Raw genomic sequence first — 17,901 nt, 5'->3', positions numbered from 1 at the left:
TCCAATGGTTCTTGCCTTGTCGTACCCAGGGCTCTTGTATCCTTTAGGGGCATCATTTATGGCAGAAACCATTTCGTGCCAATAAGGTGAGCGAAGAACATTGAATGGTATCCCACATGCATAGAGAAACCTGTAAACTTTTGAATCCACATCATTCCTACACCCTTCATCAAGGAAACCTGATATGGTTCTACGCTTTAAACCTGGTGACCCTGTGCATCCATATCCACTGCCTTGGGAGGATGCTGAAGGAGTTCTTTGTGCATGTGATTGTGAGCTTGGTTCAAAGAAACCCTTTGATTTTTTAGATTTGTATTGGGCTTCCTCCTCTCCCTTATGTAGTTGGCTCTATCTGCTGCTGACACACCTTACAAGTTTTGATGCCTATTTTTTTATCTCCATCCCATGGCATTTTTCCGGAGAGGTGTTTTCTGGCACAGGTGTATGAACCTGTGTAATTATTGTTGCAATGGGGGCAATGAAATTTAGTGGTCCCACCCCCTTTTCCTGCTTCAGGCCTGTTAACATATTTCCACAATGGGGTTTGGTCTTGTTTAGTTTTTTGAGCTGACTCATGTTCACTCTCCTCCAGCTCCTCCTCACCGGGGTTTTCATCAAATCCACTATGTCCCCCTTCTTCATCCCCTTCTTCATTTTCAATTTCAACCCTCTTTTCTCTACTCTCCAGCACCATAATAACCAAAAAAGGAACCAAGAAGAATAAAATGCCAAGAAATATAACCATGATGTTTTAAATTTGAAGTTTTGAATCTGCAAAATTTTAAAAAATGGAATGCGAATGGGAATGGGAAATAGAGAAAATTTTATTTATTTATTTAGGAATAAACATTAAAAAAGAAATTGCTAGACACTCTATTCAATATTGTAGAGCCTACCTCTTTGGCGTCCAATCTCCCCTTGCAAGCTCTTCAATCTCCCCTTGCTCCTTGCTTTCTCTTGCTCTCTCACTCTCTTGCTCCTTGCTCCTTGCTCTCTCCTTGCTCCTCACTCTCTCCTTGCTCCCTCCTTGCTCTCTCTCACTCTCTCCTTGCTCCTCACTCTCACCCTCTCTCAATCTCCCTCTCTTAATCTCAATCTCACTCTCACTCTCACAATGATGAAATGAAATGAGGGAGGGTCTATTTAACCCTTCCTTCCTCCCTCACTCTATTTCCATAAAAACTCTTTTTTTTCCGCCGAATTTTTTTTTTCCGCGCGTTCCGCTCTCATCAGTCGCTCTCGTCGCCCCTGGAACGACGGGAGCGACGCTCCCTGCTTCGCTCCCGAAATAGGCAAGGAGAGCAAATTTTTTTACGAGAGCACGCTCTCAACCCGCTCCCGAGTCACTCTCGCCCGAAGCGAGGATTGGGAGCGGAATCGAGGAGGGAGCGGCGCTCCCCCACAACACTGCTTTTGGTTAATGTTATCCTTGTTCGGAATCCATGTTATATTGCTCATTTTTTATCTTTTTATTTGTTTCCATGGTTTGTCTTCCTTTTTGTTTTATTTTTACCCTAGGTCTAGCTGCTTAGTCTTTCAATCAATTTCCTACTTTTATTTCTTCTTTTAAGCAGTGATTTTTATTAACCTTTTACTTTACCTTCTCCTTTGTTTTGAGCTTTATTTATAGTTTTAATTCTAGTTGATTATCTTAGTTTTTGTTTTCATTCCCTTTTTCTTTTCCATTTGATTGTTTTTCTTCTAGTCAATATACTTCATTTTTTGATTTTAGGCTTTTATCTGTATTAATTAAATGTTGGGTAAATTTTCTCTTATCTCTCATCTAATTAGTTCTTCAAAAGTTTCTCATTTTTGTCCAAATGATGGATGCATATTGTGGATCCATAACACGAACCCCTGTTTTTTGAACATGAGGAATATAAAAGCCAACAACAACAATTTAAGACAATATGAAAACATAAAACAATGAAACCTTTTTTATCCATTGGATTATGGTTTAGTGGTTGAGACCAGGCATCCCCGTGATGATGTCCCAGGTTCAAACGTCAGTGGGCATAGAGCTCTGGAAATTGAGTTGCTGGATGAATTTGACAGTGGTATGGATGTAGCTATGTTCAGAAAAATGACACTCCAAATATGTAACGCCAACTACAAAAGCAACTTTTGCAACTAATATTTTCTCTAATCTAATTTGTTTTCTTTGAATTAAAAGAAGTCATCTAAAATCTTATTTCTCATAATAAACCTACTATATGCATTAGCTATGTTAAAAAAATGATACTCTGAATTTGTAACTCCAATTACAAAAGCAACTTTTGCAACTAATATTGTCTGATTCAATTTGTTTTCTCTGAAATTAAAAAAAAAAAAAAAAAAAACATCTAAAAATCTTCTTTTTCATACTATACACATTATTTTTGAAAGAATGTCCATGCAAAAATAAAAGAAAATGAATTGAAACCAAGCAAAGAAAGGATATAGAGTAGAGAAATGAATAATACTAAAAGAAAGGAAAATTGCTTTCCCCTCTTAGTAAATAGCAAGTGCTATGTAAGATTATGGCAAAATAGCAAATTACCATCGAATATGGATAGTTGACAACCACAGCTAAACGACTGATAATTGTTGATACATGTTCTACAACAAGAGCTCTTCCTGCAAGAAACATATGAATTGAGATGATTAGATTAAGATATGCATCATATGATAGTCTATGTGAATGCCAGGAAGATGACCAATATAAAATGGAATCTAACAAATGGACTATCTTTTATTTTCATTGCTATAAATGAAAGCAAGTCTCACCTAATTTATGATGCAAGAGCATCCAGTAAAATTTCAATTATGGGCATGAAAGTTATGTACCAAGAAAAAGCAAAGCGAACACAAAAAATCAAATTCAAATAATCATCTCTTCCTCTAAATTTGCTTAACCAGTTGATTGCTATGATGAATCATGGCGTTGATAAATCTGACTTATAAACTAAAGTTTGCCATGCCATCACTGAAGCTGCAAATAATATTAAAAGGGATTGACAGTTAGATGGTAAAATTGCAGAATACAGGACTGCCAAAGAATCTCATTCAATGGAAGGATCTAACCTCAAAAGATGATACATGGAAGGCCCCAGAATGCTTCCAAATCTAGCATTCCAAATGCCTAATGCCTATATCAAGAAGTAGGCACTCTCCTAATGCCTAAAGGCTATGCTTTTGATTAATAATAAGCATAATATGTTTGACATGGCAATTATATCTGTAATACATATTAAATATGGTTACTATTCCTGAGATTTTTTGCTATTTTGCTTGGTTGTAGATATGGGACAGGAGTTGCTTTCACATAACCACTATGTACTTGCACTGTATTGTATTTCTAAGTCCCATTGACCTACTATTGTGGTCATTCATGTATTGTACTTCTAAGTCCCATCGTCATAATAAAATTAACTTATCTTATCTAAAGAGAAACACCTAGAAATGAATAAAAATGAGCAGGGACAACCAGTTCTGTAATTAGAAAGGATAGCATATGTTTGAAGAGATATTATAGGTTGCATGTGAGTAGTTTAGTATGACAAAGATATTCAAGAAAACTTTAAATGAATAAATTATTGATATAGAACCATTTATCCCACTTGTAAAGCATAAAGAAGCACTAGTGAGAATACTGGTTATAAATAGCCATTTGGCCTTCGAGTGGGATGTATTACTTAATGTTTTGTATGCATAGTCTGACAATTTTCATGTTTGGCCGAGTGTATAATACTTCTCTTGAAGACAAATTAGACCAGCATCCATACTGTCATTGAGCATGCTAATTTAGGGTTACTTGAATTTCACTGGTGTTTTATTTTGCTGAAAAATTAAAATTATAATTAATGATCAATCAGTTTGGACATTGAACCTATTGTACTGGATTTCCTAGTTCCTAGTCATAGTTATATTTCTACTGTGGCACAATTCACCACCTACTATACTCTTGTACTACAATTTTCCAAACTTGCTGTTAAAACTTAATTCCATAGTAAAGTTGTTTTACAAATATCAGTTTGCCATTAGTGTAGTCCTTGTCTCAATAACAGTTTGCACTAATAACATTGATGTCAAAGCCCCAATTAACAATAGAATCTGTGTCAAAATTCAGTTATAAAATCTGAAGTTGAATTAGATGCATACTGTTATAGCAAAACCTCATACTTCTTGAGATAAAGTCCAAAAGCTCAAGCGTAAGACCCTTTGTATTCGAGAAAACTTTAAATGAATAAATTATCGATATAGAACCATGTATCCTACTTGTAAAGCATAAAGGAGCACAAGTGAGAATACGGGCTATAAATAGCCATTTGGCCTTCGAGTGGGATCTATTAGTTAACGTTTTGTATGGGTAGTCTGACAAATTTCATGTTTGGCCGAGTGTATACTACTTCTCTTGAAGACAAATTAGGCCAGCATCCATACTGTCTTCAGCAGTTTTCTATTCCCAGCATGCTAATTTAGGGTTACTTGAATTTCACTGGTATTTTATTTTGCTGAAAATTATAATTGATGATCAATCAGTTTGGACATTAAACCTATTGTACTGGATTTCCTAGTTCCTAGTCATAGTTATATTTCTACTGTGGCAAAATTCACAATCTACAATACTCTTGTACTACAATTTTCCAAACTTGCTGTTAATTCCATAGTAAATCTTTTGTACAAATATCAGTTTGCCATTAGTGTAGTCCTTGTCTCAATAACAGTTTGCGCTAATAACATTGATGTCAAAGCCAAAACTGACAATAGAATTTGTGTCAAAATTCAGTTATAAAATCTGAAGTTGAATTAGATGCATGCTGTTATAGCAAAACCTCACTCTTCTTGAGATAAAGTCCAAAAGCTCAAGTGTAAGACCCTTTGTACTTGGGAGGGGGCCACCGTCACCTCACCAAACCTCATTTCGCTTTTGGCCATCTATCCTCCAGCTCAAAGCGGATTTACCTTACTAGCTCTTAGGGATCTAATGGCTCATTCAAACAAAGTCAAGAGCCCCCTAAGACTTCTACTTCAAATACCACCAGTCATAGGATTTGGACAATTAGGGTTTAAGGTGGAAGATATAATTTTTGCAAAGAATACAACGGGAGGATGGAAGCCAAGTGTCTTAGCTTGCCAATATGGCATCAAAAAACAACAAATATGAAGAATTTAGAATAGATACAAGTCTCAAAAAGAACTAGGACATGTCGACTCACTTACCCTAGGGTTTTGAATCAAGGCTCTGAATTTTGACAAATGAGTTAAGGCAACGAGTGTTGAGAAATCAATGTGTTGTAGATTAGTGTAGATTTCTCTGTCGTGATAATTACTTGCGAATGGTTGTTGGCCTCTTATTTAATTTATTATGTTCTTCATCAAGCAATTACCAAAAACACAAAATATGAAGATCACAAGAGACAAAGAACACAGAGAATTAGGCTCCAAGCCAAGGCAAAATCCCACAAGGGGTAAAACCCAAACAACTTCTCTTCTTATTGAACCAGATCAAAGTGAGATATCCAAAACCCAAAAACCAAGACCAAGACTGCCACAAAAATCCCAAGTCAGCCCTCCTTTATGCCTTCACAAAAGGTCAAAATCAACAAAGGTCAATGCTGGTCAAACTGACAAAATCTGCTCAACTCCTGAAATTTCGGCCCTCTGAAATTCTGGGCCTGCAATACTTCAGAAAAATTCAAAAAACTACAGCAAAAATTTCTTCATCTTCTCTCTCCTTTAATTTTGCTGGTTTTCCTTCTTATTTTTGGTACAGAAATTGATGTACATGATGAGTGAATGAAGGTCTCCAAAATGGTCAAGTTGCTCTCTATATATACACATCTAGGAGATTGAATATGTGGCTCTTGGAACCCAGGCCGACTTGTTCCCAAGGAGGACTGACTTGGTCTTGTGGTGACATTTGACTGTTTTGACTCAAAATAAATTATTTTTCCTTTTCTTACAACAAGTCCAAATGGGACTTTGACTCAAACACATTTGCTTGACTCGTCACAAATTTTCTTTTGACTCAAATAACCCAACAAGCATGAAAAACATGCTTTGACTAATAAAAAAAAAAATAATAATAAATTATTTTTCTTATTTTTGCTTTTACATGATATACAAATTGATACAAGTATAACAATAATTATGAAGACCGAACCTAATTACTTTTCCAACAATTCCTCTTAACTAGGGAGGAACTCATCTTTACACAATAGGATACAAGGATATTCTCAAATCGAAATATTCTCATAAGAAGAATTCGGATTGATAAACATCATCATCATAACCAGCATTGTCAATTTACAAAATAGCAAGGCCTTGACTGACAAGCTTTCCTCTCCACTAGATATAGAGCACAATGTTGGGAGGCATACATTTCGACACCACCATCACCATCTCTCAAGGCACATACCCCATTCGGATGTTCACCAGGTATGTCCTTATAGACCTATTCTCATCTTGGATTCCCAATCCTTAAAGAATATCAGTCCTCTTCGACTACTCTTATCTTGGAAACCTTTCCCTATTCTTAAAGTGTATTAGTCCTCAGGACAACTCCTATCTTGGATTCCCAATCCTCAAGGAGTATCCTTCCAACATGCTTAACCAATCCTCCATTCTCTCGACCAGTGCCTTCACTAGACTTACAGTTGTTAGTCCTGGCATGGTGCATGACACATGGAGAATACGGTGTCCATCATCAGTCCCTCTGAACAAGGGAGGAGATCCTTACCCCCATTCAACCAGGGAGACATAACCATAAGCTTTAGCTTGTCTCATTCATCAGCTACTTATTCTTCAGTGGAGATCTTAGTAGCATCTTACAGGGCTTCTCGGCTCCTAAAGCATCACATCATATCGAACGTCGACCTTCCTGGATTTTGACAATCTTCGTGTAACTTTGTCATCAAATGGTTCATCTATCATCTCAAGGAGTCAAACTTCCTCACAGTTGCTTGCACGTGCCTTTTATCCTTATTGACAAAGTTTTGCCTCATATTCTTCAATAAGTCATATCATCTTTCCAAATATCAATTATGCCCTCATGTTCTTCCAAGCCATTATTAGTGTTGTTCAGACAATCCATGTTATCCCTGATCAAACCAAATAGCGATAGGTACATCAATATCATCCAACAAATTATCTCAACTGCAATATTTCCAACCTCTTTACATACTTCTGCAATATGTCCTTTCAGGGAGCCAAACCATATCCCATCATTGTCAGAGTTTCCAAATCACAATAGCCTCTAGTTAAGGTGTGGGATTCTTCATATCAAATTTTTGCTACATGCTTGTTCTGAGGTTAACAATCCTTTGCATTGTCTATCCTCATATTGCAATAGAGTTTTTCTTCATTCTTTTTAGCTTCCAATCATCAATCATTGTGTTCCCTGAACGAACCAATCAGATACAACAACATCAGAACTCATCAACTTTTTATTTAAGGACATTGCCCTATATCAATCATCATCTATTTTGGTCACAAACTTCTCTAAGCTCTCTACCAAGATTCAATTAATATTGTGTCCATCAGGATCTTTATAACTCCCTTTGTCCATCTAAGGTAAGTGAATTTCTTGCCATCTTGTTGTCTTCTTAGATGCATATATCAAATTGCTCCTTCCTTCATATTCTTCATGCCATGTCATGTTCCTTCAAATCTTTTTCCTGCTAGTCAAGATTTAGATAGAACTTGCCTTGACCTGCAACCTTTATTAGAAGATCATGAAAGAACAAAAAGAACAAGACACAGTGATAATAAATGAGATATAAATCACTTATCTTTGAGAAGGATTAGCTCCCTCCTAATCTAGGACCTATTCACGAACCTTGTTCTCACATTAAACATCATGGTTTAGATCTACCTCTAACAGTGGACATGATTTGATAAGGTTTTGTTCCTAGGGTTCTTCTTAATCCAAGGTAAGCTAGGGTTCACAAACCCTAAATTCCAAAAGTATTTAAGACCTTTCAATTTACAATCCCTAGGAATATCATTAGCAAGTTATCTATAGAAGAGACTTCAAATGCTAATGATATATATCTACACAAACCCTTTCTAAGATGTGTTGTTTCACAAACTAGCAAGCCTTGTAAAGATGCAACAGCTAGAGGGTACAACAACACTTGGGACAGAGGCCCACTGTCACCACAGCCTAAGTTCCCTACGCTTCTCGGATTTTCATCGACGAGAGGAGTCCCAATATTGCTCACTTGTGATAAATGTCTCTATGATAGGCATGGAGTGAGACAAGGTGGCTCATTCAATGGAAGGCTCAATGAAATCACAAGTTCCGAGAGGAACTATCAAGACTTTCCACGAAAAACCCCTTAGAAAAGAAACTACACAAGACCTAGGGTTGAGATTTCACACGATATATATGTGCATCCAATGTCAAGTTAGGAGAGTGAAAAGGAAATCAATGCTTTACTTCACCAAGTACTAAAGAGATTGCCTTCAAAGAATCCCTAAGTTGAAGAAATAGCCTCTAGGGTTCCCTCTTGATGTGAAAACTATGGCATCAATGTTCATGGAGAATTCACCGCAAGAATTACAACAAAACTTGAGCACCTTTAAAGGAGACACAAAGGAAGATTTCTATCCAAACAAGACTCAAAAATCCCTCCTCTATTGGAATTTTCACCAAGCCCTAGATGAGCCTCCTTATCCTTAAAGGGATGAAGAAAAAGAGGAAAATTTATGGAGGAAATTTAAGGGTGACCACCAAGGGACAAGACTAGTGCCTAGACCATTTGGAGGTTGAGGTCATGGGAACTTTGATTTGATCAAATTGCCCTTCAAGGAGGCTTAAGGAGGAAGCCCTAACTATCCCTTCAAGCATTTACCCTCTTCAATTCAAGTTAATGGAGTTTCATGGATTAAATATAATTAGTATCCACTAGGAACATTCTTTTCACATTATCAATGAGTAACACATGAAAATTTTCTCAAGATTATAATTCTAGAACAATATTCAATAACTAGGGCACAAATTTCAACAAGAGACAATATTCCATGCATTAGACATTAGCGAAAATCAGAAATACATCATTAAAGAGAACTTACAAGTTACAAGACAATGTGAAGGATATCGATCCATCAACAAGACATTAGAGGTTACAAGAAAGATAGTGAAAAAGATCCAAACATCAAAATTCATCCATAACATCCAAAATCCTCTCCAAATTGTAGGTCTAAAATCTCTAATGAGGTATGTGAAAATCCAAGTGTGATGATTTGAGATGAGGTTAGGTCTCATCTATTTATACAAGTTTATGAGTTCAAATTACAAATCATAAAGCCCCTTTACATGCCTAATGTGCTAATTAACCCACCAATGGTTACAAGACAACCATGATAGCTCTTTAAAATTATTTCATCTCTCCTAAGCACATGCAAGGCTAACATTATGCATGTGGAGGCCTAGAGGGGCAACATTGAGGCCTCTTGTGCTAAAAATATGGGTGAGGGCCTCAAAAAACATGATGAAAAGGGTGATACCCTACTTATGCTACAAAACATCTCTGCAACCCCTATTTTGGGTTTGGAGGACCAAAATGGGTCTCATGGGTCTCCAAATGGCTCAAAATCAAGTCAATGTTCCCTCAATGAGAGCTAAAAGATGACACGTGCCCTCCCATATCTCCCTAGGAAAGACATAACCTCCTCTGGGCCTTGGATCAGCTACCAAGTGTTGGGTGCAATGTATAGTCGGTTGGGGCATCCTAGTCCAAGTGCATCATCATCTCGAATAATTGGGCAACGAACAAGCAAGTGGTGGTGCTAAATAAGCCCATGGTGTGGCAATCAATGCTCTGCATGAATGGAGGCTAATGGCTCTCAACGCTCAACCTTGCAAATTCTATTGTAATCCTCGAAAGGGCTTGGATCATGTATACGGAGGCCAAGGCCAAGATGAAAACCCACCTGCAATCCTGTATAAGATCAAATATGTCTCCTCACCTTCCAATACAATTATTCATTAGTGCAATTCAGTGTATAATCACATTAATCAAGGGCAAAAGTGACAACTTCATAATGGGTTTCCCTTCCAAATTTGGGGGTTCGAACATGTAGTAATGTTACCTTCTCGGGTAGGAATGGCTAATGAAGGACCCTATTAGACAGTTTCAACCTTTTAAGGGAATGACATGTCCAAGATACATCCTTCAAATGGTAGGTGTGATTTGAAATAATGATGGAATGGAGTGAGCAAAAAGGGATGGTGCCAAGCCACATGCCATGGTATAATGGTAGTTATGATGAGGGACGCTCACACCTTGGGTATTTGAATTAGGTGGGCACAATGATGGTACATCAGTTACCCCGGCCTTTGGTTTTCTACCCTTCTTCATATGTCATTTGCATTTTATTGATTTTTCTTTCATTTTACTACTCATGGTTCCAAGGGATGAGAGCATGATGTGTAAGATATAGCAGTGATTACCCCCTTAAGGTGGGGTAGTTCACCACATGTCATGGTATAAGGGTAGTTATGATGAGGGAGTCTCACACCTTGGGTATATGAATATAGGTGGGAGCAATCACGGTACATGAGTTAACCGGCCTTTAGTTTTCTACCCTTCTTCTTATGCCAATTGTCGTTTATCGATTTTTCTTTCACTTTACTGCTCAAGGATCCAGGGGATGAGAGCATGGTGTGTAAGATATAGCAGTGATTACCCCCTTAAGGTCGGGCAGTTCATAGCCCACTAGGGGTTCGGACATTCATGGGTTCCTTATTGATGCAAGGGGTGCACATGGGGGCCCTAGAAACTAAGGCGATGGCCATAATGATAGGGGGTAGAGCTCACGTTTGGCTTTTGTCCATGTGCTAAATTTTATTTCGCCGACCATCTTTTGCATTTTGTGGTATACTTCTTTTTGTATGTGGCCATATTATGCTTTTATCTTTTTCTTTAGGTGTACCAAACTCCAGGGCATCGTTCCAAGCCCGACACAAGGTGGACCCAATGGACAAAGGTGGACCCAAATAGGGAAAATGTGAAAAGGGCTTGTAATGAGTGGAGGAGAATGAGATATGTGGTATCGGGAAGCGAGACCACACCACCAAAATCAAGGTTTCCCATGTAGTGCCCTTCCTAAATCTAATTGCCAATAAAGGAGATCCCATGGGACTAGGATTCAAGATTAACCCCCCAATTGAGGTAAGGGAACAAGAGTACAATCAAAGCCCTTCCTTCTTCCAACTCAACAGTAATCCATGCCCAAGTGTGCCCAAGAAAAACAAGCATAAACACCCAACTACATAATGAAAAATCATACCTTTGGGATTGGATGCCCCACCTCCAAACATACGATCATGACAGATGAGCGAGGGTACATAATGGTTGGCTCATGTGGCGGAGAAGGGTGGCACATCAAAGCTATCAGGTGGCTATCAAGTGGTTGTTGGCTGCCGGCTAACGACAAATCCTAGGAGAAAATTTCTCCTATAGGGTCACTAACTGGTGGTGGGTAACAAGATGCATTACTATCTTTCAAGAGATCAATATCTTAGCATTACTACAGATTCCAAAAGAACATAGTCTATACATACCTCTTTTAACTTTACCGATTCTCCAATATAGCCCTTGAGTATGGTACTAGACTACTCACACTACATTCAATTTTGTTCACACACTTCAAGTCTCTTATAGCTTTCAAAAGGTTGAACATAGATATCAGTCCTTCATCCTAGGACACAAACCACCAAACTGTCTACGCAAAGTCTTATGATTCTCTTAATTCAAAATCAGACAGGTCGGCTTCATGGTGAGATCCATTCTTCTATTATGTATGGAGAGGGAGGTAACAAAGTTGCTTCATATGCTTCTTATTTGTCACAGCTACGTACTTTAGGAAAGATGACAGAGAGATCTACACTAATCTACAACACATTGATTTCTCAACATGGTATTAGAGCTAAGGTTAATTGAAGGCAGTTGGAAGATCACAAGTTTTTGGCCTATTTCAAGGCACTCCTTCAGTAGTCAACTCCTCTAAACACATTTGCAACAGTTACATTTGGGGACACTATAGCAACAGTTATTTCTACCTCTATCAAGGCAAAAGAAATAGTTTTGAAAACCATCATTGCAGCAACCATCACTTCAGGACATCCTTGAAAGAAAAGGCAATACTATTGGCAGTTTTTCTCTTCTTTTGCAAAAACAACGGTCAAAATCAATTACACTTTCTATACATTACATTCAAGTCTTCTACATTTTTTCACATTCTCTGATATTTATGGAGAAATATGGATGAATGTTCAAAGAAGTAAAGAAGCCTCTTAATTATTTACTCCATATTGAAGGACGATTTTATGAAAACTCAATATATTCTAGGCAAGCGAACGCAGAAAAATGAAGCATATAAATTCCAAAATTGGGAGAATTATTTTTATGTGTATTGTTACTGCTCAAACTAGCAGGGGTCCTAGGAGGGGATCCTAAAAGGGTAGCTGCTAGGTCAAGGGAAACAATGGAGCGATAGCCCACTCTCACCTTAACTAAGGCTCCATGCTCTTTACGGACTTTCACCAATGGGAGGAGACCCGATATAAATGGAATCACTAGATGAATGAGTCAATGAACGGATGAGGACAGATTCCTAAGGCCTATTCACAATAGAGACTTGCTTCAGAAGCAAGGTATAAGGCTGCCTAGGAAGGGAAAAGGGGATTTCAAGGGTTAGGGTTTGAGGATAAGACTTGTAAGGAAGATACCTAGTCCTAGAAATCCTTGTGAAAGCTTGGTTTCCAAGTGGTCTTTCTGGAATTGGAATCAACAAGTTGCGGGATCACAAGTGGACCCAAAATTAGGTCAAGCGCAATTGGTCACTCAAGGAAGGGCTTGACCTAATTTTCAAAGAGAAGTGCACCAATGGGAAAATCTTCTTGGAATAGAATGCAATAATCCAAATGACATCACTAGACAAGGGAAACCTAGGGCAAGAAACAATCATTGAGATAGGACTTGCTTCAAGATCCCACCGTCGGATTTGCTTCAAATTTGGAGGGCATCTAGAGCAAACTTCAATGCAGTTGTGAACCAAAAATCTAAGTGTTTGGATGGCTAGATTGTGAGGTAATTGATGCCCTATGTGTTGAAGAATCTAGGGCACATGTAGTTAATGAGATTCTTGACTTGATAACTATTTATGAGGCATTTTTAATTTTCTTATTAGCACAATCTTCTTTTTGACATTATCAAAGTGTGTGTTTCTTATTTCATCAAATAACTACCAAAAACAAAGAGACAAGACCACAATATGTAGGCATTCTGCCAGGGCCAAAACCTCTCCCTCTTGGAGAGGAAAACCCACACAAAATTCTTCTTATAGAGATACCAATTGATGAACACCAAGACCATGACCCTTGACTGACTGAGCCACTCCAAGACCAAGACATCAATCCTCTTCTTCATACTGCTGAGATCATCATCATCACTGCACCTTTTCCGAGATCATCACTATGTCTGCACCACTGAGATCTTCACTGTTTCACCATAGTTGCTCCTTCGATGAGATTATATCCTTGAGACAGAGTCACCATTGAGATCATAACTATGCTTAAGGTTATGACTGCAGAGAGTAGCACCAAGACCCTTATCTTTAGACTTATGCCGAGAATGTAACCATTACAATAGCACTCATCTGAAATCACAGTGATGTTATCTAAAGTCTAATCCTTATGCAAAGAGACACAGTCCTATACCCATCTGAGTTTCAGCACCTTGAACTTGACCGAGATTTCAGAGTGGAATGCGAAGGTACCATTGTACCTTATCATCGAGATCTTGCTCCTAACTATCCCATCCGAGAGTGTACTTCAAGATATGCAAATTTGCAGACCCTGTTCTTATCTGAGTTATTTCAAAGAAAATTGCAAGATTTTGTTCCTCTCATTTGTGATGACCCTAGGTGACTATATATAGTGGTCATGCCTCCATAATGAGTCGACATAACCAAGTGATCTGTTGTGTCTTGTTTTCTAGTCGGCATGACTTCAATTTAAATTATTTCACTGGCCAACGTGACAGAGTCTTTCATCGTTTTGCTTGCTTGTCTTCAAGAAGATTGTGTTGGTCTTGGAGGGTTGTTCTAGAAACTATGTAGCTTCATATACATTACACATATGCTCAAGAAGAGCTCTTTAACATGATTTTGACTCCTTCACTTTCCTAGACCTATGGAATGAGCAAGAAACTCATTCATATAATTAACAAAAATAATATTTATTTTCTTTACAAGTACAAAGTTCAAAATTACATGTATAAATACTGAACCTAGTTACATTTTCTTCAACACTCCCTCTTAACTATGGAAGTATTTACAATGGTACTTGGTCATTCTCAATCTAAAGAATTTCTCATAAGAAGAATTGGATTGGTAATCCCATCTGTATAGCATCATATCAACCAGCATTGTCATAGTGCAAGGCCTTGACTAATAGCTCCATCTCTCCATGAGACCATGAGCTACAATGCTAGCGAGACCAGTGATTTATAGACAGCTTCATCATTGTCTCTCAATCTACATAATCACTCAAGTGTTCACTGACTATGACCTTCTAGGACTATTCTTATCTTGGGTTCCCAATCCTCAAAGAATATCGGTCCTCTTGCCTACTCTTATCTTGGATGCCCTATACATCCTCAAAGAGTATCGAACGCCAAATGATTACCCAAACATCCATTCTTTCTTCTCAGGTGAAGACAAGAATGTTGTGTCTATCATGTGTCTTCTTTTCCATTCATGGCCTTCATCTAGACTTATAGTTGTTAGTCCCGATCTAGTACATGATACATGAAAAAGAAAAACACAAATGTCACTCCTTTGTAATCAGGGGTGATCTAATTCAAGCTCCCTCTTGAACAGGGACCTATCAGAGCTTCCTCTTAGCTAAGGACTCTTCAATACATCAGCAACTTCTTCTTCGTGGTTCCTTCAGCTGCTTGATCAAATTCTCTTCTTGATGTCATGAAAGCTAGTTGAGCTTCTTTCTTGTAATGAAATAGTGATTGATCACTTTCCTCCTTAGTTCGTCATATCATTCTTTTCTTCATGGAAAGTGGCCAAATTCATACCTAGAACCTTCATCATATGACTACTTCTTTCTCATTATGCTTCTTCCATTCATCACATGAATGCTAGTTGTACTTGTAAGTAGCCCTGCATGAACTTATCTAGATATTATTCAAGAAATCAAGTATATCATTAAATCAAATCGTACCTTACTAGGTGGTTCTTCACCATGACATCTTTCTAACAGTATCAGCATCCTGCACACATACTGACATATCTCCCAAAGATATCCATTGTCAAGGGTCTTCATCTTTTTCAGACTTTCATCAGAGTCTTCATATCTTTCCGGGAGATTTCCTATTCCAATCTTCTTGGTCTTTTGGATGTTGATTGCCTTTATCATGGTTGCATATCTCACGATCTCTTCCTTCCTCACACATTCCATTCCCAACAACTTTTAATCAGAGTTTCTTCATTGTAGTCAATCACCTCATACTTCATATGAGGACATATTATGTTGATTTCATCTAGTGTGACTTATGTCTTTCTGCATCCTTTCAGAGGAGGAGATCCTTTTCCTTCGATCATGCTTCTCAAGATAGAGGTATTGATCTGCAACCATACGACATGACATTATAAAACTTAAATACAAGTATACATACCTCATTTTACCTTTTAGGTTGTCCAGGCTTCTTTCAGCAGCTTCCTTGATTGAAATATCTTCAACCCCTTGAACTGCTCTTATGTCATCATATCATTATTCATGAACTTCACAGGTTGGAGTTTCCACTGAAACACTTGCTTCATCCCCAGATCAGTGAATCTTCCAGTGAAGATTCCATCAGAGAATCTTGAGGATCTTACAGATCCCTATCCAGCAGATGTTTCCCTTTTGATGCATGATGAGCATTCTTCAAATGTTTGAGTTCTGCAAAGTTGTTGCCTACAACTTTCCTTCTTTCATAGAAACCCTAAGTTGTTGACAGAGGTATCTTACTTATCCTTGTGATTATAGTCACCCTTGTGATGATGTCACGAGATCTTGTTTCTAATACTTCCATAATGTCACATCATATCCGATAATATATTGTAGTCACATTCTTCGCAGGATTTAGGAGCCCAAAAGGAGACTTATAGAGAGAGACTAACTTAAAGAATTCTACTCCCTCTTACCATGGGCTGCATTCAGCTTCTTCCATCCTATCTAGTGACATGAATTTTATTTTCCTTCTATCAATGTTCTTTTAAGAACCATATTGTTCGTAATTCCTTTTCTAGCTTCCTTAATGTCTACCTTATGAATTCAAAGGAGACCTCAGTCAACGACTTCACTCATCTATGAGGACCATAACTATCATCCTTATTTCATGCAAGGACCTTTTATTTATTTATCAGGATTATGATTATCCTCTAGCATTTCCATTACCTCGCACAACGAAGTCATTAAACCAAAAAATGATTAAACATGAGAAATACTTACTTGGCATGTGAAGAGGAGATCTTCACCTTGATGCTTCCTTTGCTTGAGTTGCCCATCATGAACTGCTAGTATCCTTTTACCAAGACTTCTTTGGAGACCTTCTAGCACCATGACATTTTTGATCTTGTCATCACCGAAACTGCTTTATGATCTTGAGATCATCTTGATTCCTAATTCATCTTCATGGTACTTTCGACTCCTATATTTGAACACATTGTTGACATGCTCGTGATACTGCCATCCCACAAGTGGACCTTATTATACTTAGCATCAACAAATTCATGCTCTGATCTGAGCATCATGCTATTGAGATCATGTTCATGGACAAGATTCGAAACTGTGACAAGTATATCGTTGTGACACTGTACCGAGATAGTGAGTTCTATGAGCACTGTACATACGAATTGTGTAGAGAGGCACTTGTCACTGAATAACATAGACAGAGATAGTAACTGAACTATGTATAGAGAGATTGTTTGCCTTCCTTTCCCAAGTTTCTAAAAGTATAATTTTTTCCGAGACAAAGAAGAAATGTCTCCTTATATCGAGGACTTATATGGAGTTACCCAAATGATGGCATTTTACCCGAGATCCTCAATAACTAAGCATCATGAGTAGTATTGAGATCACCATGCTTATGTAATACTTCGTCGAACTGTACCATTTCATCAAACTGTGGATATAGTTTTGTTAGACCGAGATTGTGTGTTTCCTGTAGGATCTTCGAGACCATTATTCTTATGCCAAGAAATTACCGAAACAGAGACCAAGATGAATATGTTAAGTTTGTAAGAGTATCACCATGATCATGCCGAGAATATGTTGAAGACTTCGATTATGAGGAGACCAAGACAGTGATCGCGTTGATGTCAAGACAGTGTTCTCATTGAGACAGAAATCATAAGAGTGTCGAGACAGGGGATACTCCTTTTTCACCGAGACAGAGTATCCACCGAGTTCATATACCGAGGATTTATACTTTGTTGTGCTCATCAAGACTGATAGAGGAGTTCGAATATGTCATTGTTCTGTGTCATCGAGAGCTTGTACCAGTCTGTACCATCTGAATATTCATAGTGATCCGACTTCTGAGCATGAGTATTGAGACTTCACTTTAACTGAGATTGATCTTAAATTGTCTTGTTGTTGTATACTGCTCGTTGAAGACTGATCTTTCAATTCCTTCAACTTGTTCTGATGTCCTTCTTGAAGTTGATCCTTAAGTGTCTCTTTTATGCCCTTCCTTAGACTGCAACCATAGCTCTGATACCATGTTGAAGAATCTGGGGCACATGTAGTTAATGAGATTCTTCTTGACTTGATAACTATTTGTGAGGCATTTTTAATTTTCTTATTAGCACAATCTTCTTTTTGACATTATCAGAGTGTGTGTTTCTTATTTC

The 17,901-nt window shown here is 37.9% G+C and overlaps 1 protein-coding gene across 2 annotated transcripts in view; it reads right to left on the bottom strand.

Annotated features, from left to right (window-relative positions):
- LOC149258983 (MMS19 nucleotide excision repair protein homolog) overlaps positions 1-17,901 on the bottom strand; it is a 419,217-nt gene that overhangs the window by 57,794 nt on the left and 343,522 nt on the right. For both annotated transcript variants that reach the window (XM_089417142.1, XM_089417149.1), the window contains one exon: positions 2,540-2,616. In XM_089417142.1, coding sequence (XP_089273268.1) covers positions 2,540-2,616 — 77 coding nt within the window. The remainder of the gene's footprint in view (positions 1-2,539; positions 2,617-17,901) is intronic.

This window comes from Pinus tabuliformis, chromosome 6 (assembly GCF_031772625.1).
Source record: "Pinus tabuliformis cultivar Carrire ecotype Pingquan chromosome 6, CPIR1, whole genome shotgun sequence".
Lineage (NCBI taxonomy): Eukaryota > Viridiplantae > Streptophyta > Pinopsida > Pinales > Pinaceae > Pinus > Pinus tabuliformis.
Note: the sequence above shows the minus strand (reverse complement) of the source record. Positions and strands in the feature narration are given on the sequence as shown.